We start from the raw sequence: 27,973 nt of genomic DNA, 5'->3' as shown, positions 1-27,973 counted from the left end.
CTCAGGCCTACCTTAACTTAAAGCCCCCATGAAGGTGTTGGTGGAGGAGGAAACTCCAACACTTCTACCCACAAGCTGTCTTCCCATTCATCTCCACTAAATGCACCCCAGCTTTGTTGGCACAGCAGTACCTGCAATTCTACGGAAAAAGGCACGTTGGCTGTTTTGCCTGAGGGTTTCAGCCCCAGGTAAGTTCACTAGGGATTCAGCGAGACTGAGCAATGACAGTGAACCTTCTTGGAGTAAAAGGGTTTATACCGGCTTTATTCTCCCTGTGGTGGGCGGAGCACTAGAGTCATGTCTGCATCCAGCCGTCTGCAGGTCCATGTCTTGCCGGGAAAGGTCACTATGGATTCAACGTGACCAAAGAAATGAAAGTAGCTCAATCTTGAGGTGAAAGGGTTATACGCAATTTTATTCCCACAGTGGCAGGTCAGTCACTAGAATCCCCTTCACTCAGAGCAAGTCTGTATGCAGCAAGCTGGTCTCTGCCTCTGGGCCTCTCTGCCTGCACAGCCGTCCTCTGGGCCTCTGTCCTCGGTGCTGCCACCACTCCAGCCTCTGCTCTGCTCTCCTGCAGCCTTGCAGCCCTGCCACCGTGTCACCCAGAGCACTGGGCAGGGCTCTTTATATAGAGTCAATAACAACACATTGCCCACTTGTGTGCAGTGAGCTAGCCAACCAGGGCCAGGTGAGAATCCTGGCCACAGGAACCTTCATTTTATCCACAGTCCGTAGTCCACCCCCCCCCCCCCCATCTCTGTCTCTGCCCTGAGCCCTGCACGGAGCTCTTTATATAGTGACTCGGTCAATAATAGCTTATTGCCTACGAGTGCGGAAACATTAGCCAATTACACCATCAAGTAGTTTAGGGTCAGGTGAGGATTCTGGCCATAGGCCCTTCTATTTTCCCCACATTGGTCTAATCGGATTACAGTAAGCCCATCCTGCTGTCAGTGATTAGTCTCAAAGCAGGGACACAGCTTCATTCTTGCCAGTGAGATGCAAAGGGAATTTCTGAGAAAGATTTTCCTCCAAGAAAAGAAAAAGGTACTTGAAGGGAAGCCCTTTTTATCATGCTCCACTTGCTTCTATCACAGGATGCTATTAGGAGGGGATATGATGTCTGGAGCTGTGGCAGCCATATTATATCAGTGACGTGAGACATTATCCATATGCTGAAGATGGCAGAGAGGAGGGCTGGAAGGAGTCTGGGCCCTTGATATCACTGAGCCACAGATCAATCTTAGGACCACCCACCCCTGGGAGTATCTTTTGGTCAAAGCACTTTAGTTGGGTGTTTGGTACCTATGCTGAACGATCCTAACTGATAGACCTTATAAGACAGGTTAGAGTCGACCTGGGGTTATCTGTAGATTTTGCAGGACACACAACATAGCTGTAGAATTATTTGAAGTCTAGGAAATGTAAGGAAACAGAAACCAGAAGACCTGAATTGACCGGGGATCCTCTTCCTCCCTGTGTTAATTTAGGCACATCATGAGCCTTTCTAAACCCCACCTTCCACATCTGTAAAATGGGGGTGATAGTCCCAACATAGGACTCACTCAGTTTGGTATAGTATCAAGTGAGATCATATGTGTAAATGACAAACTGCTTTTACTTTGGGTTAATTGTGTGTATGTGTAATTGAAAGAGAGACAGATTTTTAAACAGAAGATTTGCCTTCATAGATATGTCTCTTAGGAGGGTGAATAACAAACATGTTGCTTATCTGGAAACCCAAATGTGGATAAACTGAAGGTTCCTGTGGCCAGTATTCTCACCTGACCTTGGTTGGCTAGCTCACTACACAGATGTGGGCATTACGTTGTTATTGGCTCTATATAAAGAGCTCCGCCCAGTACTCTGCAGCTGTAAGGCTGCAGGAGAGCAGAGATGACACTGGAGTGGTGGCAGCACCGAGGAGAGACTGAGATGGCTGGGTGGGTAGAGAAGCCCAGAGGCAGAGACCAGCTTACTGCATACAGACTCACTCTGAGTGGACGGAATTCTAGTGATTGACCTGCCACAATGAAGAATAAAGTTGGGTATAACCCTTTCACCCCAAGAATGTTCTACTATCATTTCTTTGGTCACATTGAATCCACAGTGAACTTGTCCGGGGCTGAAACCCATTGGCAAGACAACTGGCAGTAATCAGCAGGATTCACTGCTGACCAAGGAAAAGAAAAGGTTGCCCTCATGGGAGGAGTGTTTCAGCAGGGTGCACCTATGGACAGGGAGACATTTGAGTGTCCCCCAGTGGACATGTGTACTGGGAAGGGGTGGAGGACTGGGGTCCACCCCAAGAGAAAGAAAATTTGTGCTGACTGAAGTGGTGTCACTATGAAGTGCTGTGGACATGGTAAAGGATGTCGTGGTGGCTTGGGGGAGGCAGCAGGAGAAGGAGCAGAGGCCCGGGAAGGAGCCCGAGAGCACAGGCTGCCAGGGGCCGCGGGGCAGGTGAAGGATGTAGTGGAGCCGTCAGCCCCAGAAATGGAGGAGCAGAGGTTTGACGAACAGGTGCGGGTGGAGGCCCTGCTGGCGCCCGAGGCATCGGCCCCTCCTCAGTTGAAACCCAAACTGGTTGGAAGCTGCTGGAAAGCCCGAAGGACCTGGCAAGTGCGGGTTCTTCCGGGAGAGGTGCAGCCCCTTCCTCAGGTTGTGGAGCACAGCACGCTCTGCTTCTATCCTCAGGCTCAAGTACAAAGGGAAATATGGCCTGCTTCTTGAAGGAAGACTTTATAGGGACCCGTGAAGGTCACAAGGACCCAGATGTGGGTTGGTTTGAACCACTGAGACAGCTGCATGGGCAGAGAGGCCCAGAGGCAGAGACCGGCTTGCTGCATGCAGACTCGCTCTGAGTGGATGGGATTCTAGTGACTGACCTGCTACCGTGGAAATAAAGCCCTTTCATCCCAAGAACATTCTACCATCATTTCTTTGGTCACATTGAATCCATAGTGAACTTGCCAGGGGCTGAAACCCATTGGCAAGACACCGAATCAACCCAAAGTAGGGGAGATGATTTTGTCTCCTTGCTCCTCCCCTCTCACAACCAAGTCCTATCAGGTCGACTTTTTAAATGGTTCTCAGATCTGTCTTCTGGCATCTCTACTTTCACTGCCTGGATTTAGACCTTACCGTCCCTTGCTTAGAATATTGCACTGGCCCAGTTGTCATTTTACCTCCATTCTGTAACCTTCACAAGAGAGTCCTTTCTAACATGCAGGTGGGGCTGTGTCACTCTGGGGTCTGGCCTCAATGGAGCTCTTTACTTGGGTCACTGTAAATGTGTGTTTACTTGCCTTTTTGTCCCTCTCTAGGACAGGGCCCTTGTCTCCCCAGCACCCAGCACAGGGCCTGGTGCACCGAGGACGCTCCATATAATTGTTGGAAAGATACATCAGTCTGGATTCAAACCTCAGGAAGATTATTAAGTTCTAGTTTGGTGTCTCCTAAGGACTGTCTTCGATCAACAAATCTGAGTCGCCAATATTTCACTTTACTGAATGTAGACACTTTATTGAAAGTTAGTGGGTATTTTAGCAAATAAGGTGCCCAGGGTGGCAGCCTGGGTGGGGTCGGCAAGGTGGTGGAGATCTCAGGGGCTGGTCACTTGCTGTAGCTCTCAGAGCCTGGCTCCGGGGGACTCAGGAGGTCTTCTCTCAGCCCAGAGGCAGCTGGCCTCTCCTCCTCCTCACGCCCTGCTGACAGCAGGTCCTCAGTGTCATCTGAAACAGGAAGTGCAAGTGTGGTGCAGTCAGGTTCAGGACTTCTCCTCCCTCACCTTCCCCTTTGGCTCCAAGAGACAGCAGCCTCCAGTGGGTGTGCTCACTAATGCGTCACAGTGGGGCATATTCAGCGGTCTGGAAGCCGACTCATCACCCGGCTGTAGGGACGTGCTAAGGTTGCACTGGATTTGGGTTCATCCACAGAGAGCCACTTGGCCTTGGAAGCTAAAAGCAGAGCTGAGAATCTAAAACATGCTGGCCAAGGTCACTTCCCTACTGGAAGCTCTGCTCTTATCTCTCTCTGCTTGAGGACCTCCTGTCACTCTGAAAACCTCAACCCAGCATCACCGTTCCCAGGAAGCCTTCCCAGGCCCTCCAGGGAGAAGGGAGCGCTCCCTCCTTAGGGCTCTCGCTAGCTTGGGTGCAGACTTCCGTCCTGGCATCAGGGAAGCGGAAGAACATTCACTGGTTATGTCCCTCACTCCCCCACTTGCTGGAAGCTTCTTAAGGACATTGCATGTATTCCCAGTGCCCTTGTTATGGTTCGTTTTCTCCCTGTAACACCTCTTCAGCAGGAAGAGGTAGAGATGCCCACTTCTCCCTGGCTAGAAGTCCCTCTCCAGGATGTTGTACCCAGGCCTCCAAGGGGTGTGAGGATGAAGTTCAAGACCCTACTTCTCTTCCCACACCAATGTTCCAGGCTGGCTCCACCACCTGTGTCCTTTCCCCATGCCTCTCTCTCTCTTACTTCCCCCGCCTGCCCCCCACCGCCAACAGGAGGTCCTTGGCAAGGAGGAACCCCCCCAGACTGTGAGCTCCTCAGGGGAAAGGGCTGTGCCGATGGCATCCCAGTGACCAGTGGCGCCGGTGCGCTCCAGGCATCCCACCACGCGCGGAGGATCAACAGCCGGCGTTGCCCCCTGCCTGCCCGCTGCTGCTCAGGCTTCCCTACCTGCCGGCGCCTTCAGAGACCGGATGTACTTGGACCAGAAGGAGCAGTCGGCCTTCTTCAGGCCCTGTCGACTGGGGAGCAGGGCACTGAACTCCTTGTAGCGCTCTCCACCGGCATGGGGGACAAAGTCAGGCCAGAGGGCTGCAAATTCAGGTGCTTTCCTTGAGAACTCATGAGGGTAGTTGGGATTTCTGGAAAAACGATAAGAACCAAACATCCATGAGGGAAGCCTGTCTTTCCCTCTGTCACTTGGGTTCACTTCCCTCTTGTACTTGCGGTCTCTGAGGACCGGATGACACATCTTTAGGTGTCACCTCAGGCTCTGAACCTGCCTGATTGGATCCAGGGCGGTGCTCGGCAATGCTCCCCCGCAAACAGTTAAATCTGACTCTGCTCTTAGGCCTGTTCTAGCAGAGGGCGACAGGGCTTCACCTCAGTGTCCTCCCATCTGGACACCGCGGCCAGCCTCTGGAATACCCTTGTCCGAGGCCTGGGTGGCAGGGTGGGCCTCGAGCCAGGCAGACTCGTCTGCCACCTACGGGTCGGCCTCCCTGTGAAGGAGGGGTCACACCCTCGGGCCCCTCCCAAACCTGCCGCCAGGCCCGTCCTCCAGGGTGTGCCATTCTGCGGCCCGCGAGCCAGCGCCAGCCGGCCTCCTGCCATTCACCAAACAAGGTCTGCCTCTTAGCCCGTGAGCCCGAGGTGCCTGTGCTGACAGGCGCCCCTCTCGGCGACGGCCTTCTCCTGCTCTGCCTACCTGAATATCCTTTTATTCCTCTCAGGCCCACCTGTGATGTCACTACCTCACAACACATCTCCTAAATCCTGAATTAAGAGAAATGTCTTTCTGCTCAACTTCCCCAACTGTATAAAGTTCAATTTTGTTTTGCTTTAAAATTTGGTTGGGCTTTGTTTCAGAATGTCAGTAGCTTAAGCTGAGCCATGACTTTTACCTTTCCAGGGGATGGAGTACTGTGCCAGGTGACCAGTGTATGTCTGGCAAAGAGATAAAGGGAGACAGGGAAACCACAGGGTGGAAGGAACAGGAACCAGCTTTGGAAGTGGGAACAGTGAGCATGCTGCATGGTAGGGAATAGAGGCATGTAACTGGGGGTGGGGGGGTGGGGGGGGCAGTGCTAGAAAGGTCTTGAGCATTTTAATTTGATAACAAAAGACAGAGGTTCTCAACTTAGGGTGACTTTGCCTTCCAGGGGACTTGGCAATGCCTGAGATATTTTTGTTCTCACAACTGGAATGCAGGCTGAGATGCTACCGGCGTCTAGTAGGGGGAGGCCAGAGATGCTGCCAAAGGCGTGCAACACATAGGACGCCCCAATGCAAGACTTACACAGCCCTGGTGCTGAGGTTGAGAAACCCTGACCTGGGGCCACCAAGTATGGCTAAACAAGAGACCGTATGATTGGAAATATTCTTCAACAGGGTTAATGTGTGCAAAGGCAGTCTAGACTGGAAGGGGGGACAGACAGGGAGGGCAGCAGCAGGTGACAGGAGCACCTAGGGAGCCCAGGTGCCCAGTGTGGCCTTGTTCTCAGCAAGGGCAGGGGCGGCCCATGGACAGCCCTGCGCATGGGGCCCACTCACCCAGACCGGAGGAAGTTGGAAAAGTACTGCATGATTTTCAGTGACAAACTTTTCTCCTCCAGAGTAAACTGCCCCTTGTAGGTAGGGTGGAAGGGAAGCCCGAAGGCATACTGAACATCTGGCAGCAATTCCAGGCTGAGAAAACACATGGAATAAGGAGAAGCAAATGTTAGAGCAACAATAAACTGCTGGAAAACCCAAGTGAGAGAAAAACCATTCCTCCTCCCCAGTTGAAGACTTTTCTGTATTTTTGTTTAGGATTCCTGTGCAGTGCTTAGTGAGGCTGAGGTCTGCCTCGGGCTTTAGTCCAACGACCCCCTTGGGACAGATCCATGGCGCATCTCTTGATTGAAGCACACCCAGTGCTGGGCATCCAACTCTCTGGGAAGTCTGTAAGCAACTTTCCAAGAGAATGTTCTTTTAACCATATTCCAACCATGATACTTATAATATTAATTGAACATCTGTCCAAAATAGCTCATATTTTGAGGCCCCTCTCTGTGCCCTTGTTCATACACTACTTGCGTTCTCAACACCTCTTCAAGGTTGATATTTATCCATGTACAGTGCCTGGCACATAGTTGCAGGTCAATAAATACATGCTCTGACTAAACTGAGTATTTAATAAGCAGTAGGCAGGACGGAATAGAGATTTGAAAACCAGATGAGCAGTTTGAAATGGACTGGGCTGCAGCTGGCACTAGGCGACCAGTCCAGTGGGGCATGGGTCTGTGGGCGTGAACATGGAGAGTGCCCCATGAATTCGGGAAGTCAAGGAATTTGCTCCAAGTCAAAGTTTCCCCCCGAGTGGAAAACCTGGGGGATGTCACAGTTGTGGAGTGAGGAATTTGGCTTTTCCCCAAGACAAGGCTGGCCTTTGTCCTCGGCGTCTGGGAGGTAATGCACATCCTACCTGACAGGAGTGTCTTTGTTAAGGGCAGGGGCCGGCCACACTGGATCTTTCGTGAATGTGGCCTCCCTTGACAGTGGTAGAGTGGGGCTGGCCATGCCAGAGGGCCAACTGTGTGACTTAGCGGGCTGTGCTCTGGTTCACACGGTATCAGCTGACCTGCGGACTGAGATTAACCGCCTGGGCCGTCCATCATGCCTGTGTAACAGGGTCCCAGGAGAACCCCTGAACACCAGGTTTGGGTGAGCGTCCCAGCTGGCACTACCCCAGGGCTCTGTCACACATCAGTGCCAAGAGAGTCACCCCTCCTGGCTCCACGGGGAGGGGACGAGGAGTTTTGCCTTGGAAACCCTCGTGGGGTCCGTGCTCTGATGCTCCTCCCTTGTCTGGTCTTCATGTGCGCTCTGGCTAACCATCGCTGTGGGGGTGCAGCCTCCAGCAAGGTCTGTGAGTCTTCCTAGTGAATGCAGAAACCCGAGGGTGATGTGAGGAACCCCCTGAATTTGTTGGTGTCAGATGTGAGCATGGTCTTATATGGAGCCTGTGCCCCCTGACCTCACAGTTGGCCCCAACTTATTGCAACAGCTAAACTTCAATGTTACAGAGAAGGAAAATGAAGTCCACGGTCAATGAAGTCTGACTTACCCAGAGACATGCAGCAAGTTGAACAGCAGAATCGGATCAGGAACATTGCTACCATCCCTAGGTCTTAGTTCCTCTCTCCACTTTCAAGCTGGGTGACCTCTGGCAAATTACTTGACCTCCCTAATTCCCTGCTTCATCGTCTGTGGAATAGGCTATCAATACTTACTTCACAGGGTTGTTGTGATGGTCAAAATAAGATGGTGTGTGTAGTAGGTACCCAACAGGTACGTGCAGTGATCCTTCTCATCCATCATTCTACTCCTGAGGAATCGCCATCTCTATGGGAACAGCAGCCCCGCTAACTGGGGCTCAGACAGCTGCCACTGATTCTCATCTGTGCTGGGATAATGGGCAGATATGCCCAACGGATGCATGTCCTGGGAAAGGGCTCAGACTAGGTGGCTTCCAGATAAAGGTAATTTGTGCAGAGGTTAAATCAGCATATGAAGACAGCTACAATGTTCTGTGAATAGACAGCCTGGTTCTGGTTAGCAATCAGAGTGATTCACTGGGATTATCCAAAGACTGGGAAAGGGGACCCTTGAGTGCAGGGGTACAAAAGGGAGCACTTCAAGCTAAGAAAGCACCTTCCCTGTTGTCCCTCCCCTGCTCAGGCGGGGAACTGTGGTGACCAACAGGGATGGCGCTGGGGCTGGAAGCTCAGGTGCCTAGCTTAGCCAGGGCTTCCGAGGGCTCAAGACCTGGAACTCCTGCTGGGACCATAGGATGCTCAGCAGATGTACACGTGGCTGCAGCATGGAAGGGCATGGAAGGTGCAGCGCATGATGGCGTCAGCAGCTGAGGCTTGGCTCTGTCACTCACAACCTGTGGGACTTTGGATGAGTCAGCTGACTTCTCTGTCTCAGTTTCTTCCTCCTGAAATACCACACCTAACCAGCCATGACATGCGGAAGCTATTGAAACACATGTTTTCACAAATCCAGGTATTATTAGGGTGATTACTACGGATCAATCCTGAGCCACACTAGAAGGCATCAGAGAAGGGAAAGGAGACTGAGTGAGCCATACAGGAAGGGGAGGTGCCAATCACTGGGTGTGGGGTCTCTTTACAACCATTGCTGGGTACCCTGGACCCTCTTTGTGTGGGTTTAAGCTTTCCTTTGTTCCTGAGGGGGAGCAGGAAGTGGGAGTGTCATTAATTTTACAGTTCCTGGGACCTGAAGAGCTAAGTCCCTTGTTCTATGCCAGAAACATCTGTGGTCAAGCTCAGACAAGAGCCCAGATTCTGTGGTTGCCAAGTGGGCCTCTGGCAGCCAGCTCTGCTCAGCGCCTGCCCAGGACAATGCCCCGAGGACCATGATGTGCCAGGTACTGTGGCAGGCCTTTGGCCGCCAACATTCGGGACTAGCTGGGAAATTAAATGCTACCATCCGCATAGTTTCCAGGCAATAACCCGAGGCTCAGAAAGATGAAGTGAATGCCCGAGACATGGGAGAGCAAGGCCTTGACGCTGAGTCGCCTAGGCCCCAAGTCCTGTTCTCAGTCTACTTTACCTGTGGGCAGAGGGCTGAGGGTCACTAAAAAGTACAAATGACCCAGCTGCCTAGTGATGTTTTAAGATTATAAAGAGAAAAGGAACACAAAGCCAAATATGCCAGGAAGATAGAAGTTGTAACAGGGGTCATCAAAATCACCTCTCCTCTACAGCCACGCTTGGTAGTGTAAAAATCACGTGCCCCTTGTTCTCTCAAGGGCACCGTGAATTGACTGTGTTGGAGTAATTCAGAGAGGTTTTACCCTAGAGGAAACTTTGGCTCACACAGGACACTTTCTTGCCAAGGCCCTGTAACCATGGAGTGGCAAAGCCAGGAAGGAGCCCCAGGCTGCGACTCCAGGGTTGCGTGGTCTTGGGGAGGCCCCTCGGGTGCCGGCGGAGGAACCAGGGATGCCTGGAGTTAACAGGCAGCACCCCCACCTCCCCCGCCCCCCGGCCTGCTCTTCCTCAGCGCCGTGGAAGGGAAGGAGCCTGGGGCTCAGAGGTCCCTCCGAGACGAGTGTAATGCCCTTGGGAGTTACCGCAATCCCACTGGCTTCAAACAACACAGGTGTAGCCCCTCACAGTTTCTGGAGTTCAAAGGTCAGGCAAAGGTCTCCTGGCTAAGATCAAGGGGTGAGCAGACTTCGTTCCTTCCTCTCGGTGAGGTGGGGATGGAATTCAGTTCCCTGAAGCAGAGGAGCCAGTTTCAGTTCTCTCGCTGGCTGTGACCTGAGGGCCATTCCCTGATCCTAGAGGCCACTGTTCACAGTCCCCTTCCTCGGTCACCTCATATCTACGCGGTTTCAGACAAGATACATAACCCGTCTGGGCCTCAAGTGTCCTCATCTGTACAATGGCGGCACAGTCATGCTTCCAAACATTGAATGAGGTTTGGCAATAAAACATTTCAAATCTCTGGCTGGGTTTCTGGCTCATATGGCCATTTTTTCCCCCTTTTTCCTGTGAGAAACACTGGAAGGCTTTGGAATGGGGGTCTTTGGTCTGGGGGTTCCATGATAAGGTTTCAGGGGACTGTGAGCGCCCTGACATTGCACGTAGAGTGGTGTGACGCTGTGTAGGCGCATCTTTCCGAGGCGAGGCTCCACGGCTCTCAGGACATCCTCTAGAAGATCCGTGATGGTCAGCCAGGACAGGTTTAACAACTGGCTTTTGCCAGTTCCATGGTGCGAGTCTTCCGGCCACAGACAATCTGAGGCTGCATGTGACATGGGGGGACATGGGCTTGGGAAAGATGCCACCGCCGGCTCCAGCCCAGTGGGGTCTGTGACCACAAGAGGTGACACAGCACTGCTTTTTGGGGAACCCCTGGCCTCCCAGCCTCTGACCAGTTTAATTTGAGAGCCTGTTGTTTATGAGGACCTCTGCTTTGTTTTTTCCTCCGCAGGCTGATCCTTATCAGGATGCTGGAGTTATTTCGAGCAGCGTCGGGCAGACATCTGGAGGAAGGCAGACACGGCGAGCCCTGGACGAGGGCGTCTGGGACCAGAGGGCCCTGGGCCCTGGCTGAGAGTCCCAGGACCCTCGGGAGGAAGGAGGGGTTTGGATTCGGCATCGGCAGAGAGGGACACGGAAGACACTCCAGGGCCCGGCAGAGGTAAAAGGAGTCAGCTGAGGTACTGCAGTGGCCACAGTGCCTACAAGTGGGGGCAGACAGTGCGTGCAGAGCCGTCTGGGTCCTCTGCCCTGGGGTGGGTTTGGTCACTGATGAATCTATGCCCAAACCTGCGGCGGTCACAGAGGGGGTTGTGATCTCCTTCTGGCTGTCATGTGCTGCCTTTGGAAGTAACACCCTGGTCAAACTCCCCCTCATCTGACAGTTACTCGTCTCGGGTTCAGACCAGGGCTGGGTCTTCTCACTGTCACATGTGGATGTGGGGACCAGAAAGTTCCCTGCCCAAGCCGGGTGGGCTTGGCTCAAGCCCCCTTTCCCAGCGGCCTTGGATTTTGGGTCTGTAGAGTGTGTGTGCTGTTCCTGCTCAGCCTCCCACATGGCATCACGGGATGCTCATAGACTGGCGGTGGACGGATCCCCTCTAAAAATTACAAATCGCCAGCTAAGGAAGGGCTACTGCTGCTGATGTCGGTGGCCCCACATTTAGCCAGACTGAGGGAGGAACAGACCCACCACAGGCTCAGCGATGACCCGAGTGTGGGTTTCAGTTTCCGGATGTGCGTGTAGTTCAGTGAGGGTGGTGGCAAAACACAGGACATCAGGATGAGACCAAACTCGAGCCGCATTTGCCGAAAGGCTACTGTGTGTGGTGCTCTGAATAGGTGAAGGCTGAGAATACAAGATGAAGAAGAGGTCGGGTGTTGTGTCATGGAGCCCACACTCTTAAAGAAAATGCAGATATACCACCATTTCTAAAAAATAAAATTCTGTGAGTTGTATGCTAGACAGCTGGTAGAATTTCTTACAGAGCCCTGTAAGAAGAGAGAGAAAAGGAATACCACTTGTTGTTGGCAAGAAGTGGACAGCAGGGAGGGGCGATCACAGTGGGCTGGCCCTGTGATGACCGGGCTTCAGCGTGTGGGGCGTGTGGGGTGTGGGGCGTGTGGGGTGTGGGGCGTGCAGGGTGTAGGCCGTGTTCTGAGCTTCACCTAGAGAGCAGGACGGGGCTGGCTGGGCACGGGGAGTGGGCAGCTGCAACACAGAGCTCTGGGCCTCTGTCTTGTCCTGAGAAGCAGGTTGTGCTGCAAAGTGAAATGGGACTTTTTCCTGGTGCTGGAAAATGAAATGCTTGTGAACCAATAAACTGCGTACTCACTGAGGTCCTTGAGGCTCTGGTTCTGTGAAAGGTGTGTGACCTGAGGCCAGAGGAATTGAGGGCTACTCTTTAAAGGGGATAGGAATGGGATACTGGGGGTTTCTAAGCAAACAACCTGCAACCTGCATTTCCCTTAGAACTATTCCTGGAGTGATGTGGGAAGGAAGACTGGACCTGAGGACTCACGGGTCACGGCAGTGCTCCAGGAAAGACAGAAGGCTGGTCCTTTCTGCATAATGTCCCCCAACCTCGCCTTTAAGCCATGCTACTGGCTCATCTTAAATCCTGCTGGTGTAGACTTGCAGGGAGGCTAAGCCTGCATTCCAGCAGGTCAAAAGCCAAAAGCCACAGTTCAGAGATTACACACTGCGCAAGCTCCTGACTTGAGCTCTGCTCCCAGGATGAGGGGGCCGCCATCCGTGGATATTTGGGGCTGGTTAGGGAGCATGACTGAGACTGAAGTTCTGCTCAGAGGAAGCCCAGACTCTGGGCCCTGCTGACATAATGACCTGAGCTGGGCTCCACTCAATATGAGGAAAGGGTGGATAACATCTTTCTTGACCTCAACAAGCCACATTTTTGCATAATGGAGATTGTTCTTCTGATAATGGGTTTAAGAGGCTTCTGCTGGGGAAAGGCTCATTGCTCAGCCCAACTGATCGATATGAAAGCCTGTTTTTCCAGAGATTTCTATCCCTGGTGTTCTGTCTGCAGGAGGAAGTTTATTGACCTCATTCCCATTAAATATACTCCCGTTCTTATCTCTCACCAGTATCTTTAGATAACTTCCTCTGGAGAAGGAAATTTGGGAACAAGCAGGAATTGAAGTCCTCTGCTTCTCAGGCTCTTTAAAAAACTTTTTTGGAGGGGTTGGAACACTGTTAAATAATTTACAAACAGACGCCTGTATGTGTGCTTCTCTTTGGGCAAATCTAATTGCAAAAGTTAAGAATCTGCTTATGAATTAATCAAGAAGGTATTTATATGTTTTACAAATGGCTCGTGTTTTACGAAAGGATTCACTCTGTGATTCTTGAAAAGCAAGCTCCCTGACTTACTTTACATTATACAATCCTACTCCCCCCCTAAGTGAAATACTTCAATCATTTCCACAATTCCCTAAAGCCCAGCAGGGCCGGATGATATATTGTTTTGCAGTAAAGGCAAAGCTTTCAACAGAGTTGCTGGATTAGCCTGGACAATTTTTCCCTACATAAAGCATATTAACTGCTGCTAGAAAAGCCTGAATTTTCCTGGCCCAATGCATCTAGTCTCACCAGGAAGTCATGTGTCTGTGTTTGTCTCTAACCTGTTTATATGCCAGTTGTGTTTGTCATTGCAACAACAGATTTTAATTAAATATCATGTGAATACCCCACTTTCAAGAAACCAAAACTAGAAATTATAGATCATGCATTACGGTTATGGTTTTGCAAGAATTTCAAAAGGCAAGCTTCAGACAGCAGTTTCTTAGTCAAGATTTTGACCCTGCACTTGGAATGGCAAACGAATGGACGACTATATGCTTACGAGTTAAAATACATAGTTTAAGGCCTATACTTACCTTATTCACTTTTCACAAGTTACCATTTTAATTGACTTGCCTGATTAACTATTCAATGATCACACTGGTTAACAGGGTTTCTATTCTACATTTTAGTTAAAAAAGAAAACACCTGTTTTTTAGTGAGCTGTGTTTGGGGCATGAAAGAAAAGACCAATGTGTATTCTATGTAACACGTCTTCTTAAAAATCTCCAATGCTTTTCCATCATACTCAGATAAAATATTCTCTCTTTGCCTGCCACTGTTTATAAACTCCTATGTGAACTGTAAGACCTTGTCTTTTTACTCCACATCTCCAACCACTATCTTCCTCTTCAAGAGACTCCAGCTCCCTGGCTCCTTCTTTACCCTCACACTTTCTAAGCCTTTTTTTCCCCTTTCTCCTTCCTATGGCAATAATCTGAACTTACTCTGCTTATTATGTGTGTATTGTGTGTTCTTTGCAAACTACCCTTAGACACTCATGAGTCCCCCCACTGACTACAGTGTTAATCCCAAGAGGGAGACCTTTTCTGTCCTGCCAGCTGCTCCATCTCTAGATTTAGACGGGGATAGCGTGCAGTAGGTGAACATTTAGCGAATCAATGTTGAAGAGAACGTATAGCACAACCCCTCATATATCGTGAGGTTGGAGTGGTCAGTTTCAGAAAAAGATTTTACTTCTATCTTAACTGGGAAATAATCTTGTGAATCACACAGGATGTAGCCAGGCCAATGGACCCAATTCAAGAATCTAGCTATTTAATATTTTCTTTGGTTTGCTAATTCCAACAAACTCAGGAAGATAGTCAACTGAAAAGATAATGTTTTGAATTTGGAATGTTTTAGGCCTCTGGAATGCACAGAAATGTCTAGAATGCAAATGCAGTGGTGTACAAAGTGTCTCGAGTCTAGGATTTATGGCTTTGTTTTCCAGAGCTGGGACAGTTTACAAAGGAGGAAAATTACTGCCTCTTAAGTCATTTTGAATTTTTTTCTTCTCAGAGCCTTATTTTTCCCACAGGGAAAATAACTAGAATATTGAACATCTACACTGTGCCAGGTGTTTAACATACCCTGATTTGAGTCTTCACACTATGAAGTAGATGTAACTATACCCATTTTATAGATGAGGACTTTGAGGTGAAGGAACTTGCTCAAAGGCAGGCAGCTAATGGATAGAAGAGATGGAATTCAAACCCCATGTGTGTTCAGGCTGAGCTGCTTCTCCCTAAATGAAAGAACTGTCCAGCATCCTCTGCGGAGGCCAGTGGCTGTGTAATCCCCAGACCCCTGCCCCCCAGGCCTCCATCAGAGATAAACCGAGTTCCATCTCCCCGAAATGTCTTCTGCCTGTTGCATGTGAGAATAATGGCTGAGGACTCTGGGGACCAAGGACTTTGGACTGAGGACCTGAACACAGCACACAGTTGAAGCACACCAGCTGCACCCAGCCGGAATGAGTTCCCATGGAGACCACAGGCCAGCCCCAGCCCGGAGCCTCGGATGAAGGGCCATGCCCTCCAGCCGCCGCTCTTGGTGCTGGGACCTGGAAATGCCTGCACTGTGCTTGTTTCTTCCTGGGACCTGTTGGCCCCACTGCGGGCCCTTCCAGCCTACCACATTAAGCAGTATCAGTGGCCACCTGAAGAGTGCCAGCGTCGCATCAGGCAGCTAGCTAGGCAGTTTGCTCACACTGTCTTGCTGAGTCCTGATCGCCCTGCAGTTGCGTAAGTACTGCTGTTGCCCCAGCCTCTGAATGAGGAAGCCAAGGCTTAGGGAGGCCGTCACCTGCTGAGAGGCCTCAGAAAGGGGCAGAGCCAGGGTTTAGACCCTCCAAGGACAGATGACATCAGAGCATAAATCTCCCCGCCACACTTGCTGGGACCTGGCTCCTGGACAAGGGCTGGGAAGACAGCCCCCCAGGCCTGGGCTGACCACAGGGTCTGGGAGTCCTTTGCCCATGAGTTGCAGAGAATGCAATGGGGGCTTCTCCTGAGAAGGCACTGGGACCAGTGTGTCCGTTGGAGGGAGCTGGTTAGAGAGGACATCAACTCGGAGTCAACAAGAGGCACCGCGGAGCCCGGCAGGAAGGGGAGCAGGGCCCTGGCAGCATGCAGGAGGCAGTGGGAGAGGGATAACTGGGCAAGGCATTTGGGAGAACTCCCAGGCCTCAGGCTTGGGAGGGGGCAGCCGGCCAGGGCCCTGCTGGGGGACAGAGGCCCGGCAGCCTCCAGCTCAGCCTTTAACAGAAGTGTCTGCCATGCTCTGGAGCTGAGGGGCCTTTGGGGTCTGTCCGGGGAGCTCCATGGGGCCAGGGGTGGCATCCGGCAGGGTAGGGTTCTGCACTCAGTCAGGGATGAGGGAAAGGGCTGCTCTTCCCTTCAGATGCTGTTAGTAACAACCCCTGTTGTAATGATTCCAGCAGCTGTTCTCAGTGGACACAATTTTGCCCCTGGGACATAGGCCATGTCTGGAGGCAGTCTTGGTTGTCACAAATGTGGAGGTGCTTCTGGCACTAAGTGGGTGGGAGCTAGAGCTGCTGCCAAACACCCTATAATGCACAGGACAGCCCCTACAGCACTGGGGTTGAAATGTCAGTAGTGCTGGGCTAGGAAATCCTGGATTATGGTCATCACTGAAAATCCCTTTTCCTGAAACAGAAGGCTATGGACAGGAATGATGGAGGAAACAGGCCTCAAATCTCCCCAGTGAGCAGAACTGAGTAAAAGAAAGCTGGCAAGTGTTGTTCTGGTGCCAACAGCCATGGAACTCAAAGCTGCCAGGAACTGTGCACACCTATGCACAGTCCCCCACCCCCCTGACATCCCCAGCAGCAGGCACCGTCCCCCTGAACCCCTCCAATCGCCCTACAGGACAGGTACTATGAATCTCCCCATGTACAGGTGAGGATGAATGGAGGCTCACAGAAGTTAAGCAACTTGCCAAAGGTCACACAGCTACTAAGTGGACTTAGCCATGTCAGGAACTCAAGAGGCTTTGGTTGAAGTGGGTACAATTGAAAGAAAATCAGAGAGAGGGCAGGAGACAGGGTTTGGGTCCTGGCTGCCACCTCCTAGCTCTGGGGCTGGGACATGACCCCTTCACCTCTATGGGCTTTTGTTTTTTCATCTATGAAATAAAGTAGTTGGAAATCACAATCTGTGATTCTTTGAATCTGAAACTCAAAATGGAAGCTGCTTCTCACACTCGTTTCGGTTTCCTTGACTCCTCCCCCATCCATTAAAACAATTCCTTCCTCACACAAGTTGGGCCTCAATTTCAGGGAGAAAATCTCATCTATAATCCACGGAGCACTTAAGGAGCCATGCTATTATGCTGTGATCAATTAACAACAGTCTGTAAGAAAGTGATAATTTACTGTGTTTTGTTCACTAGCTATGCCAGGAAAGCTAATACATGCTCATAGAAATGGAGGCCTAAGACAGATGGCTGGAAATGTAAGGCATACACATATATTTTAAGTCTGTAGATTTGGGCCAGAAATAAATGAGACATGTGACAGCTCCAGGGCAGAGTGAGAGAGATATCTTTTCAGGCATAAAAGATAAACTTGCCAACAATTAAATGCATTAGTTTCTGTGATTCATTCATTGATTGAAGCATCTATGGCACAGACGCACCGTGCTGTGGCCGGGGTGGGGAGAGGTGACCCAGATATGGAGAACTGTCAACAATGTGTTCTGATGGACAAGAATAATGTGACACTCAGCACTTCCTGTTTGCCAGGCCCTGTTCTGTATACAAACCAATTATCACAGTAACCCTCTAAAGTAGGTACTATTATTATCCCCCTTTTTCAGGTAGAGAAACTGAGTCCTCTGGAGTTAGATGACTTGCCATAGGTTACTGAACTACTAAGAGTCAAGGTGGGTTTCTCATCAAGGCAGCTGACCCAGCGCCCCTGCTCTAACGGGGATACTCTCTGCCTCTGTACATGTGGGAACATCTCTGCCTGTGAAATGTTTCAGTGACTCTGAGTGTCTTTCCTCCAAAATGATGGAACATGAGAGTTAAAGGCACTTAAAGGTGACCGAGCCCAGGAGGTTTTAAACTGTAGGGAATTTACTAGAAGCTCAGTCAGTGAGACAGAGAGAAAGGGGCTGGAAAGCTTGGACCTCCATCTCACTCTCCTCCTTCCGGGGGCCCTGGGTCCAGGGCTCCACAGAGCCAGTGAAGACCTGGTGCTTCGACCTCTCCCACCTCCCTACTCCCATTTTACAGATGACCAAACCGAGCCCCAAGGAGCCTCTAAACCAAAGTGGAAAGAACCCACTCCCAGCCTGTAAAATGAGGTGGTTGGATCACCTTCTGTCTGTCTGCATGATTTCCTACTACATCCCCCTCTGTGCCAGGAGGGTCTCTGGGCCCTGCGGTGCCATGACTGTGAAGACCCAGGAGGCGCTCTGCGAGGGTCTGATGAGCATTGCTTCCTTTCAAGGGAGGTTCCCTGGATCTGCACAGTGGAGCCCGACCTGTGGGTCCCCAGAGGAGTGTGAGGATGCTATTCAGCCACAGAGAAGCCCACACTGGCCACGGGAGACGGAGAGTGCAATTCAGATTCTGTGCAAGTATCGCTCCTCTGAGGACCATCTGAACCCCAGGTCTGAAACAGACCACTGTGGGCCCTTGCCATTCAGGAATCTCCCTGGCAGGGCTCTGGTGCTGCTATGGGCTGAACTGGGTCCCCTACAAAGATACACTGTAGCCCTAACTCAAGGACCTCAGAAAGTGGCCATCTTTGGAAATAGGATCTTTGCAGAGATAACCAAGTTCAAATGAAGACACAAGGTGGGCCTTAATCCAATATGACTGGTGTTCTCATAAAAAGGGGAAATTCAGATACAAACACAGAGGGAAGACAGACATCTACAAGCCAAGAAATGCCCAAAGCGGCCAGAAGCTAGGAGAAAGGCCCTGAACAGATCCTTCCTGGAGGGAGTACAGCCCTGCTGACACCTTAATTTTGTACTTCCAGGCTCCAGAGCTGTGAGACAACACATTTCTGTTCTTTTAAGCCAGCCAGGCGGTGGCACTTTGTTATGGCAGCCCCAGGACACTCACCCAGGTGGGGCAAAGCATTATTGCTTCTGGCTGGAACCATATGGATCAGCTGTTTGGTTTTGCTGTGATTGTTTTAGTCCCCGTGTAGCAGATGCATTCCTTGCCATTTTGCCACTGTGAATCTGGGAGCCCACAGCCATGCACACCTGGTTAAGGATTCTGATGAACTTGCAACAAGAGTGGCTCATCTTGTGTTATAATCTCTGCCTTAATAGGAAGAAAGGCAGAGAACTAGACCGAAGAACTCATGCGCTGGCAGTGAGCTCCTGAGAGCCCTGGCATTTGGGAGATGCAGCCAAGGCTTATGCCAGAAACGGCTTCCCACGCTTGGCCTCCCTGACTGTGGGTGGCCACTGGGTTATGAGGGTCCCTTCATCTCCCTCAAACCACTGGCTTTCTTCATCATTCCTTCTTTCCCAAAGGCTCTCTTACCGAAACCTTAGCCTGCCATTTACTTTCCTTCCTACAGTCTGGAGCCAGTTGCTTGAACCTAGGAAGTGGATCAGGTTGAAATGATAAATAGTTCTAAGTAGAGAAACCACATGTTTTACTGGAAAGAGCTCTGGAGCTCAAAGAAGCTATGGGGAGGTTGCCGCTCTATACCTAACCTCTGCTTGTTCCTAGGGAAATCGTGTGGAGCTTCCTGAACCTCAGACTCTTCCTCTGGAAAACAGAGATGACCATTTCAACTCTGCTGACCTCTGGATGTTTTTGTGAAATGCTGTATTAATTGAATAATCTATCAGGGGAAAGGAGGTAAATAATGGGTAATTAGGAAAGCTAGAACATCCTGAGGAAGGGCTTAGTGTTCTGGGGCTGAGGTAACAATTACCACAAACTGGGGGCTTAAAGCAACAGAAATTTACTATCTCTCAGTTCTGGAGGCCAGAAATCTGAAATCAAGGTGCCCGTGCAGCCACACTCTCCCTGGAGGCTCTGGGGAAGAAGCCACTTCTTGCTCTTCCAGTGGATTCTTGGCTGGTGTTTCTTCATATGTGGGTACATCACTCCAACCTCTGCCTCTGGGGTCCCACTGCCGCCTCCTCTTCTACGTGTATCAAATGTCCCCCTGCCTCTCTTTATTTTTATTTTTATTTTTTATTTTTTGAGAGGGCATCTCTCATATTTATTGATCAAATGGTTGTCAACAACAATAAAATTCTGTATATGGCTGCCTCTCTTCTAAGGATACCTGTGATGGCATTTCAGGCCCATCACGATCACCCAGGGTAATTTTCCCAGGTCAGGATTCTTGACTGCATGCTCAACCTCCCTTTGTCCTCATAAGGTAATGTTTACAGGTTCCAGGATTGGGACTGGTATCTCCAGGTGGCCATTATTCAAGCCAAGAGATGTTGCCAGTCACAGTGAAAAATGGGCATGTTTATAGGATTTCGTTTGATGCTGATGCGAAGTTACACAGATTAAAGCCCTCTTATGAGCTGGATAGTTTATGTCCCAGATGTTATTAACACCAACCTGCAAGGGAAACTACTAGCCTCGTCTTGCCGATGAGGATACTGAGGATCAGAGGCACAGGAGCTAGCCAAGGCTTCACAGCTGGCAACTGGAGGGGCTGAACTTCCAGCTCTAAAGTTGGCGTTCTTATACCCCAACTCTCTGTTGCACATAGAGACCATGGATGTGAGCAACTGATGTCGTTGCTCCATATGGCAGGCCTGGCTTCCACGCTCAGATAAAATAAACAACTCTACTCTAGCATCTTTGGAGACCTGACCCCTGCTATTCTGTTATCTGTGATGCTTATAGGAGGGCTGAGCACCAGGACAGCACTGATCTTTGCCCTCAGCAAAGTATCAGGTCTTTCCAAAGGAGATCGGATGTGAGGCAGCTTATGAGAATCCCGTCAGATATATGGGAGTTTGCTGACCCCACCGGGAAAGGGGCTGGGGCTTCCCAACACAGATGCACAGCTCAGGGCTGTAAGGTCAGGAAGAAATAGACCCTGTGGCCCCACAGTCCTCCGCCCACACCCTGGACATGCCTGAGCCCCAGCTACCCTCTCTGAATTGTTTTCCACCTGGCCGAGACTAAATGTGTCCCTGCCTCCACTTGCTTTGTTTAGCTAGAAAACCAAACTTTTGTTCTTCTGTATGTTTTAATCCTGTCCCTGGCTTCTGGGAAATGCAGGGCTACATTCTGTGTCCAAGGGTCACCCCACCCTTGTCACTGGTTCTCTTCTACTTTTCCTGCTTATTTCTCTTTCCCATTTTGATAATTTTATTGCACCTGAGACTATTATTATAAAATGCATTGAACTTATTTGGGAAATAGGAATGATATATAAATTAGAAGCACACAAGACTTTCCTTTTGTTGCAAAAAAATGCCATTTTACACTTTGGAAAGCTATTTTGTTTAGTTAGGCATTCAGTTTTTAGAGGCATAAACATGTAAGATTAGTAAAGAAGGCTCCTCTCTCAAACCAGGTTAATCCATTAATAGCTAAGGTTGCACTCCAAAGTGTATTCTAGATCTTTTATTTTGCTTGCCCCCCACAACAATACTGTGAGACAAGTGGCTATTACTATTGCACCCATTTTTCAGATGACAAAGCTGAGGCACACAGAGTTTAAGTCATTGAGCCAGGTTTGTACTCTAGTCCCTCCCCCCTTTCCCTGCTTCCTTGTGGATTGCAGAAGTGACAGGAACCTCCACCAGACTCCCTTAATTTGCCAACACCCACTGTGGCCACACAGCCACCTTACCTGCTGTGGCCATAGCTTTCGGGAACATGGTACATGAAGACGTTTCCTCGGGCCCTCCTTGCCCAGTGGTTAGCCATGTTGATCACAGGGCAGGTGATAAAGTAGTCCCTGGTGTAAGGAGGACAGAGAGGGGAGTCTGGTTACACGAGTCCTGTGGACACCTGTGCCAGGTAAATGCTTCTCCCAGGCAGGTGTCCGCTGGACCCACAAGCTCCTCGGCACAGGTCTGTAGAGGGCACCCACCCTCCTCACATCCCCAGCATTCCTCTTGCCACAGCTGGCTCCACTGTGGGCACATGGTCCAGTCTAGTTCATGGCTGCCCAGAATCACACTTGGTATCCATGGCAATCTCAGGGTCAAGAACCCATGGGACAAGCATCTTCCCAGAACGTCAATTTTACTTAAAGATTTGGGAGCAAAATATTTCATAGTAAAATAAATACATAACATAAAATAATTGGGCATTTTAAAGCAGACAGAGATGGGAGAGAATCACAGAGCACTGAGGAGGGGCACTGCCCAGGATGCTGGAGGTAAGGAGGCTGCTGCCTGGGTCTGGCCAGGAGGCGATGAAGACCTGAGCTAAGGAGGACTGGAGCCTGCTTCCTCAGTGAAGCCTTCCTTGATTACCCACCCTCCCTCAGAACCTCAGCTCTTGACCCACTTTACACAGACTGTCCTGAAAGCTGGTTAAACACAAAATTGGGGCAAGAACATGGGTTTTTGAGCTCTCTCAACAGCACAGATTGGAGCCAGTCCAGTCTGGGTTATGAGCCTCTCAGGGTCCCGAACTTGGACATCTGTGAGTTCTTAGGGTACAAGCTAGGCCTCTGGGAATAGCTGTTGGCTGTCTGGTTTAAAGCTGAGCTCTCCACTAGAGGGAAAATTAAAGCCTTCCTGGTCCCCAAGATCCCAGTGGGCAGATGAAGTTTTATTCTGAGCTAGTGACCCTCTGCCTGGAAACCCCAGACTCCTGGTGGGGAGACCAAGCAGGGCAGGAGGCCTCAACACCCCTCAGTCCATCCTGACCCCACAGAGCCAAGTTCAGCAGAGGACTCTGAGCTTTGGCACTGGCTTCATCCCCAGGGACAAAGAACACAGGACCTCCCGCAGCAGAGGAAAGAAGTGACAGGATGTGGAAACCAGCAACCATAATCGTTCTGCTTAGAGGGGGAGCCCTGAGGGAAAACAGAACACATTGGGGTGTGAGGGATTCAAAGGTGACATGAGAGGTGGCTGTACCCCCAGGGGGCTCTGTAGGCAGGAAGAACTAGAACCCTAGCTTTTTCTTTATTGCATTCAAAGTGCATTTTTTTAAGCATCTGCTGTGCTCATGTGAAACACAGTTCTTGGGCCAGTCAGCCCACCACGGACTGGGGGTCAGGCCGGTCCTGACAAATGCAGTGGGGGTGAGGATAGTGCTGAGAAAGGGACATTATGGGGACAGCAGAGCCTGTGCTGAGCACCCATTGACCACTCTTGGGGTAGGGGGTCTGGGCAGATTTTCCTGAGGGAGGGAAGCCTGAAGTAATGACCTTGAGCAAGGAGACACACAAGCAGAAAGAGCACCCATGGGGAGAGGGGCTGCATGGGCCTTGGGGGCCCTGGGTGTACACCTGATTGGGTGTGACATCATGCATAGAACTTTCCTGTCTAGGCCTCTGTTTTCCATGTGTGATGCTACACAGTAGAGCCACCTGGAAAACTATGAAAAATACTGATGTTCATGGGCTCTGTGCATCCCACCCTTTGAATCTACCCACCCAGCTCTCATGGGCAGCCAGGGTTGAGGCCACTTTGCTAGCGGACATGGGTCCCCTCATCTGGGTGGGGCACACATGTGCTGAGCAGCTCCTTCGTGGCACCAAGCATACAATGGGCATCCCTGGCATGCACTGTGTCCACACCCGCCGATGGCACAGCTCTGCTTTGGGAAGGTTGGGATGCCCCTCTTTGCATCCCTGGCAGGTGGTCACCTGATGGTGTAGACTGAACGCATGATGCAGGGGACAGAGCAAGCAGAAGGCCAAGTGCCCCCCTTCTCTTTAGGGATCTGGGCATCACCTGGGCCCGTGCCGAAGGGCAGCAGCAGGAACAGCACGCTTCTGGCTTACCGGGTGGCATTCTCCAGGGCCCGGGAGAAGGAGGCATAGTCATCGGTGGTGTGCTCCAGGGAGTAGTACCACGTAGCAGCAGCCTGGACTCCGGCGTCGGCACCCTCACCGCCCAGAGAATTCTGCAGCGCCTGGTAGAAGGCGGTTTTGCTACTGGTCCGACCTTGACTTTCCTCAAATTGCTTTGAAAAAAAATTATATATATATACACATATAAATTATCTAGGCAGATTCTGAAAGGCCAGGGTCGGTTTCCCTCAGACCTTGGTCTACAGGTTTCTGGGAAGCAGAAGAACATGGTGCGTAAGTGCACGTGCACTGGGCCAGACTACCTGGCCTGGAATCCCAGCTCTGCCTCCTCCTAGCTGTGTGACCCTAAACAAGCACTGCAGCCCAGGCTGCCTCCCCTACACCTGATGGTGGATGGTGGGCGCGCCTCCACGAATGGCTGCAGTTAGGCCGACAGGTGTGTGCGGGAAGTACTTAAACGTGCCAGGCACTTCATAAGTGCATAATGAATGTGAGCCATTATCTCAGCTGCCAAGGTCACATCCCTGGGCTTGCTGTACTTTACTTTCCTGGCCAGCTTGTCATCTAGTTTTGTTAGGAAGACTACCTTCAGCTTTGTTTACTGACTCAAACGTCCAATGTAGGAAGGCTTTCTGTGTACTTTTATATGGATAAACACACTTCATCCACAGCCACCTGTGTACTGGGCCTGGGAAACAGTCGTGAGCTCGCTGGTCAAGTTCCCAGCTCTTGTGGGCCTCACATTCTAGTGGGTGGAGATGGAAAATAAGCAAATAACTGTACAGTTCATTAAGCAACGTGTGCTGTGAAGACAAACAGCAGGTTGAGAGGTTTGGGGTATTTTTTATAGGACGGTCAGGGAAGGTCTGCAGCTCTCTGGGGAATCATGCCCAGATGAAAATACTTTTCTCTTTCTCTCTCTTCCCTTCCTTCCTTCCCTCCTTTTTCTCTCTCCCTCCTAATTCTTCCTTCCTTCCTTCCTTCTTGTCCCAGCATCCCTGCTGTCTACACCAGGACAGTCAGCAGGTAGTTCATTTCCCCAGGACTCAGTTTCTTCATTTCTGAAAACAAGGGGCAGCAGATAATCAGAGACGCAGTTCCTGAGTGTGAGCCTCAGACCCCTGGGCCCTTGCATGGTCCTATGTGTATTTACATATTTGTAGGCTCATATGTCAACAGCACGATGTGCTTATCAGGATCCTCTGGCATGTTTAACATGTTTCCCTAAACATTTCCCAGCAATCAGGATCTGTGGTTGGAATTTGAGACACGGGTATAGTCAGAAGCGAGCCCTCCTGGCTGGGATTCTTCCGGGCGGTCCTGGGGCGGCCTGTCTCAGCCAGCTCACCCAGAAGAGGCAGGGCCCATCAGTGGGGTGACTGATCAAGGATGTCTGCTGGCTCCGGGAGAGATGCGGGAGGGAGAGCAGGGAGGGGTGTGCACAGAGGCCTTCATTCGTCATTCTACCTATGACACGGATTTATTGGGAAAAGATCTGAAGCAAGCATGGCAAAATATTAATATCTGTTCAGTATGAATGTGTATGCAAGAGTATTTATTATATCAATGGCTTTCCAATATTTTTTACTAATGATCTACAGTAAGAAAGACATTTCCACACACAAATTATGCACACACACACACACACACACACACACTCACACACACACACTTCACACACTTGAAATAACATGTGAAGAATGTTCACACTCCTGGCTCTCACCATACACAATAAATCTGATAGTTTCCACTCTATCCTATTCTACTCTAACCTATCTATTCAAAAATACTTGTGTGTAATTATACAACCTACTAATTATTTAGAGAGGAAACTGCATTATATTATTATCTATCCTTTTCTGAGGTTTTGGAATACTTCATAACAAAAATGGTATTAGGAACCATTTGCATATCTATAGTTATTGCCAAACATTAACATGTGTATTTCAGTGAAGTATCAAAATCACCATGTGAATTGGGTGAATGCAAAGAATTAGTGCCAAATTCCAATGAAACATGCATATAAAGGGTTTAGCACAGTTCTGGGCAAAAAAATGGTTTTTATTCACCATTATAGAAGTGAGTGGTTATTATTCACCAGGCTAGAACATGGGGCCCTGGGCACCCTCAGGCGCTGTGTTAAATCCCAGGGTACTGTCAGTTTATCTGCCCACTGCTCCAGAACTACATGGCAAAGGGGCGTACAGTGTTCAGCGTGGTGTCAAGCACCTAAGAGGTGCTCAGTAGATATGTGTGAGACAAATGAATAGAGGAGATGCTGACCTCTGTAGAGAGATAATACTGGTTAAAGGCTACAAGTGAGGCTCCAAATTCAAACCTCTTGGGTTCAAAAGAGTTGGAAAAGACCTGGGCTTGGAGCTAACTTTGCCACTTAGCAGCTGGGTGACCTTGGGAGAGTTACTTAATCTCTCTGTGCCTTTGTTTCCTATGTAAAATGGGCACAATAATATTACCCTCTTCATAAAACTGTCATGAAGTTAAGTGAGATGATATGACAAATTTCTTAGCATGACATTTGTTGTTACCAGCTGTGTGTAGACTCAACCTTGTCTCCAACTGAGATGGGCTAGGGAAGCCCTGTTTTAGAGATCTGATGGATGTGGGTCCCACTGGCTGTGGATCTGAACCCCTGGAGCCCCTCTTCTGAATCACTGCTGGGAAATGATTGGCCACACCTAAAGGACAGAGTCTTTTCCATGGGGTCTATGGAAACTCTTTCCGCGATGGGGCAGCTGGTAAGAGTACCAGGGCACCAAGCCCTGGGCACTGCTACAAGTGCCTCTCATACAAAACAGTCTACACATTCCAGAGCTAGGACGCTGAAGGGAGGGGCCCTTTCTGCTTGCATTTTATGCGCTAGTTTCACATTTTCAGGAGATCTGAGCTGCTGAGACTCAGTGCACGGCTCTGTCAACTGGTCAGTCCTCTGGAGAGGTCTGGAGTGTGGACCCAAACCCCCAGGGGCACGCAGAAACGTGAGGGGCTCCTTTCCTGCAAGACCCACACCTCTTAATTTTTGGCGAGGACTGAAGCACAGATGCTGCTGGGAGTTTAATTAGAGAGTCAGCAGGAGGGAGCAGAGCCACCATGTGTCTGCAAGCTCCAACTTCCACAAGCCGCAATTACAGGCAAGAGTGGCCTTGGAGCGGCTTTAATACAGGCTGGGCTTTGGTAAGCGCTACCAAGAACTGGCACATGCTTTGTGTGGGTTTTTAAAAGACTGCCATTAATATATCCTACAGAAAAGTTAGAGCTCTTTGGAAACATCTGGACCGTGAAGGGCTTCAGTGCTGTCCCGTATGCCTTGTAGCATAGTGGACTGAACCTGGAGTCTGGCATTTGAGACCCAGGTTCGAACCTGGCTCTGGGTGTGACGGAGAGGGGCAGGGTGTGGGAGCCAGGTAGGCAGGAGCAGGGAGGCCCCACAGTGGTGCCGTGATGCGGGCGGAGGAGCAGAGCGTGGAAGGGGGAATGGGGGGCCTGGCGGCTGGTGGGCTCCACCAGGCTTGTGCCTCAGGAGGGGCCAGGAGAAGGGCTCCTGCACTGTGGTTTGCAGGGGCCGCCTGCCAGAGATGGGGGTCTGAGTGGGTGAGAAGCAGAGCTGGCCATCGGTCACGTGTCCTTGACATGGTGTCCCCAGCTCTTCAGGGTACCTGCTAAGGCGTCCAGTGGCCACTGTTTCCTACTGCTCCGCTCCTGCCATGCTGATCCCACAGTTGCTCAGGGGATCCTCGGAGCTCATCCCACACCCACAGGGCTCTCTTGTTCTCAGGGCAAAGCCCATGCAGAGCCCTTCCCCAGCCCCCTCCCTCCTCCTGGACCAGGGACCACCCTTCCCTCTGAGGCTGAAGCCTTGCTGCCCAGCACTCTGGGGACACCCCCACCTCCCAACTTCCTTAGTGACGCCACCTGGCAAATGCTGCCTCGCTCAGGACCTTCCATGTGCAGTGCTCCATGACCACCTCCACCAAGAGCTAGATGCCCACCTGGGGTCTCTGCCAAGGAGGGCCTCGTCCCAGGGTGTGTGCTCAGTGAGCCTGGCCACTGTCCCTTGTCCCTGTAGCCGTCTGGCTCCTCCCTGCCCCGGCTACCCTCTCCGAGGTCACCGATGCGGACTCGGACTGCTCGCCATGCCTCTTCCACTGTGATCCTCACCATCTCCTTCTCCCTAAACTGCTCTGTCTCGGGTTCATTTCTGGAACCCCTTCTGTTATTTTGCCCCTTTTAAATGCTGAGAAGCACAGCTGCCCTCCCTGCCCTCTGCGCTTCCCCTTCCACCTGCCTGCATATGGTTGTGGGACGGAACCATTTCCTGCC

The 27,973-nt window shown here is 50.7% G+C and overlaps 2 protein-coding genes across 3 annotated transcripts in view; one reads left to right on the top strand and one right to left on the bottom strand.

The window, feature by feature from the left end:
• Positions 1–3,501: 3,501 nt before the first annotated feature.
• TG (thyroglobulin) overlaps positions 3,502–27,973 on the bottom strand; it is a 241,004-nt gene continuing 216,532 nt past the window's right edge. The window contains exons 44-48 of the mRNA XM_073230159.1: positions 23,606–23,787; positions 21,491–21,598; positions 6,292–6,426; positions 4,690–4,880; positions 3,502–3,737 (exon numbers count right to left, since the gene is read on the bottom strand). Of these exons, the coding sequence (XP_073086260.1) occupies positions 3,619–3,737; positions 4,690–4,880; positions 6,292–6,426; positions 21,491–21,598; positions 23,606–23,787 (735 nt within the window). The 3' untranslated portion in view covers positions 3,502–3,618. The remainder of the gene's footprint in view (positions 3,738–4,689; positions 4,881–6,291; positions 6,427–21,490; positions 21,599–23,605; positions 23,788–27,973) is intronic.
• SLA (Src like adaptor) overlaps positions 10,788–27,973 on the top strand; it is an 81,793-nt gene continuing 64,607 nt past the window's right edge. The window contains exon 1 of one of the 2 annotated variants that reach the window (XM_073230162.1): positions 10,788–10,959. The gene's annotated coding sequence lies outside the window, so the exon portion shown is untranslated. Of the gene's footprint in view, positions 10,979–27,973 lie in introns of both variants that reach the window. The other variant, XM_073230161.1, reaches the window with a different exon arrangement.

The sequence above is a fragment of the Manis javanica genome, chromosome 2 (genome assembly GCF_040802235.1).
Source record: "Manis javanica isolate MJ-LG chromosome 2, MJ_LKY, whole genome shotgun sequence".
Taxonomy (NCBI): domain Eukaryota; kingdom Metazoa; phylum Chordata; class Mammalia; order Pholidota; family Manidae; genus Manis; species Manis javanica.
Note: the sequence above shows the minus strand (reverse complement) of the source record. Positions and strands in the feature narration are given on the sequence as shown.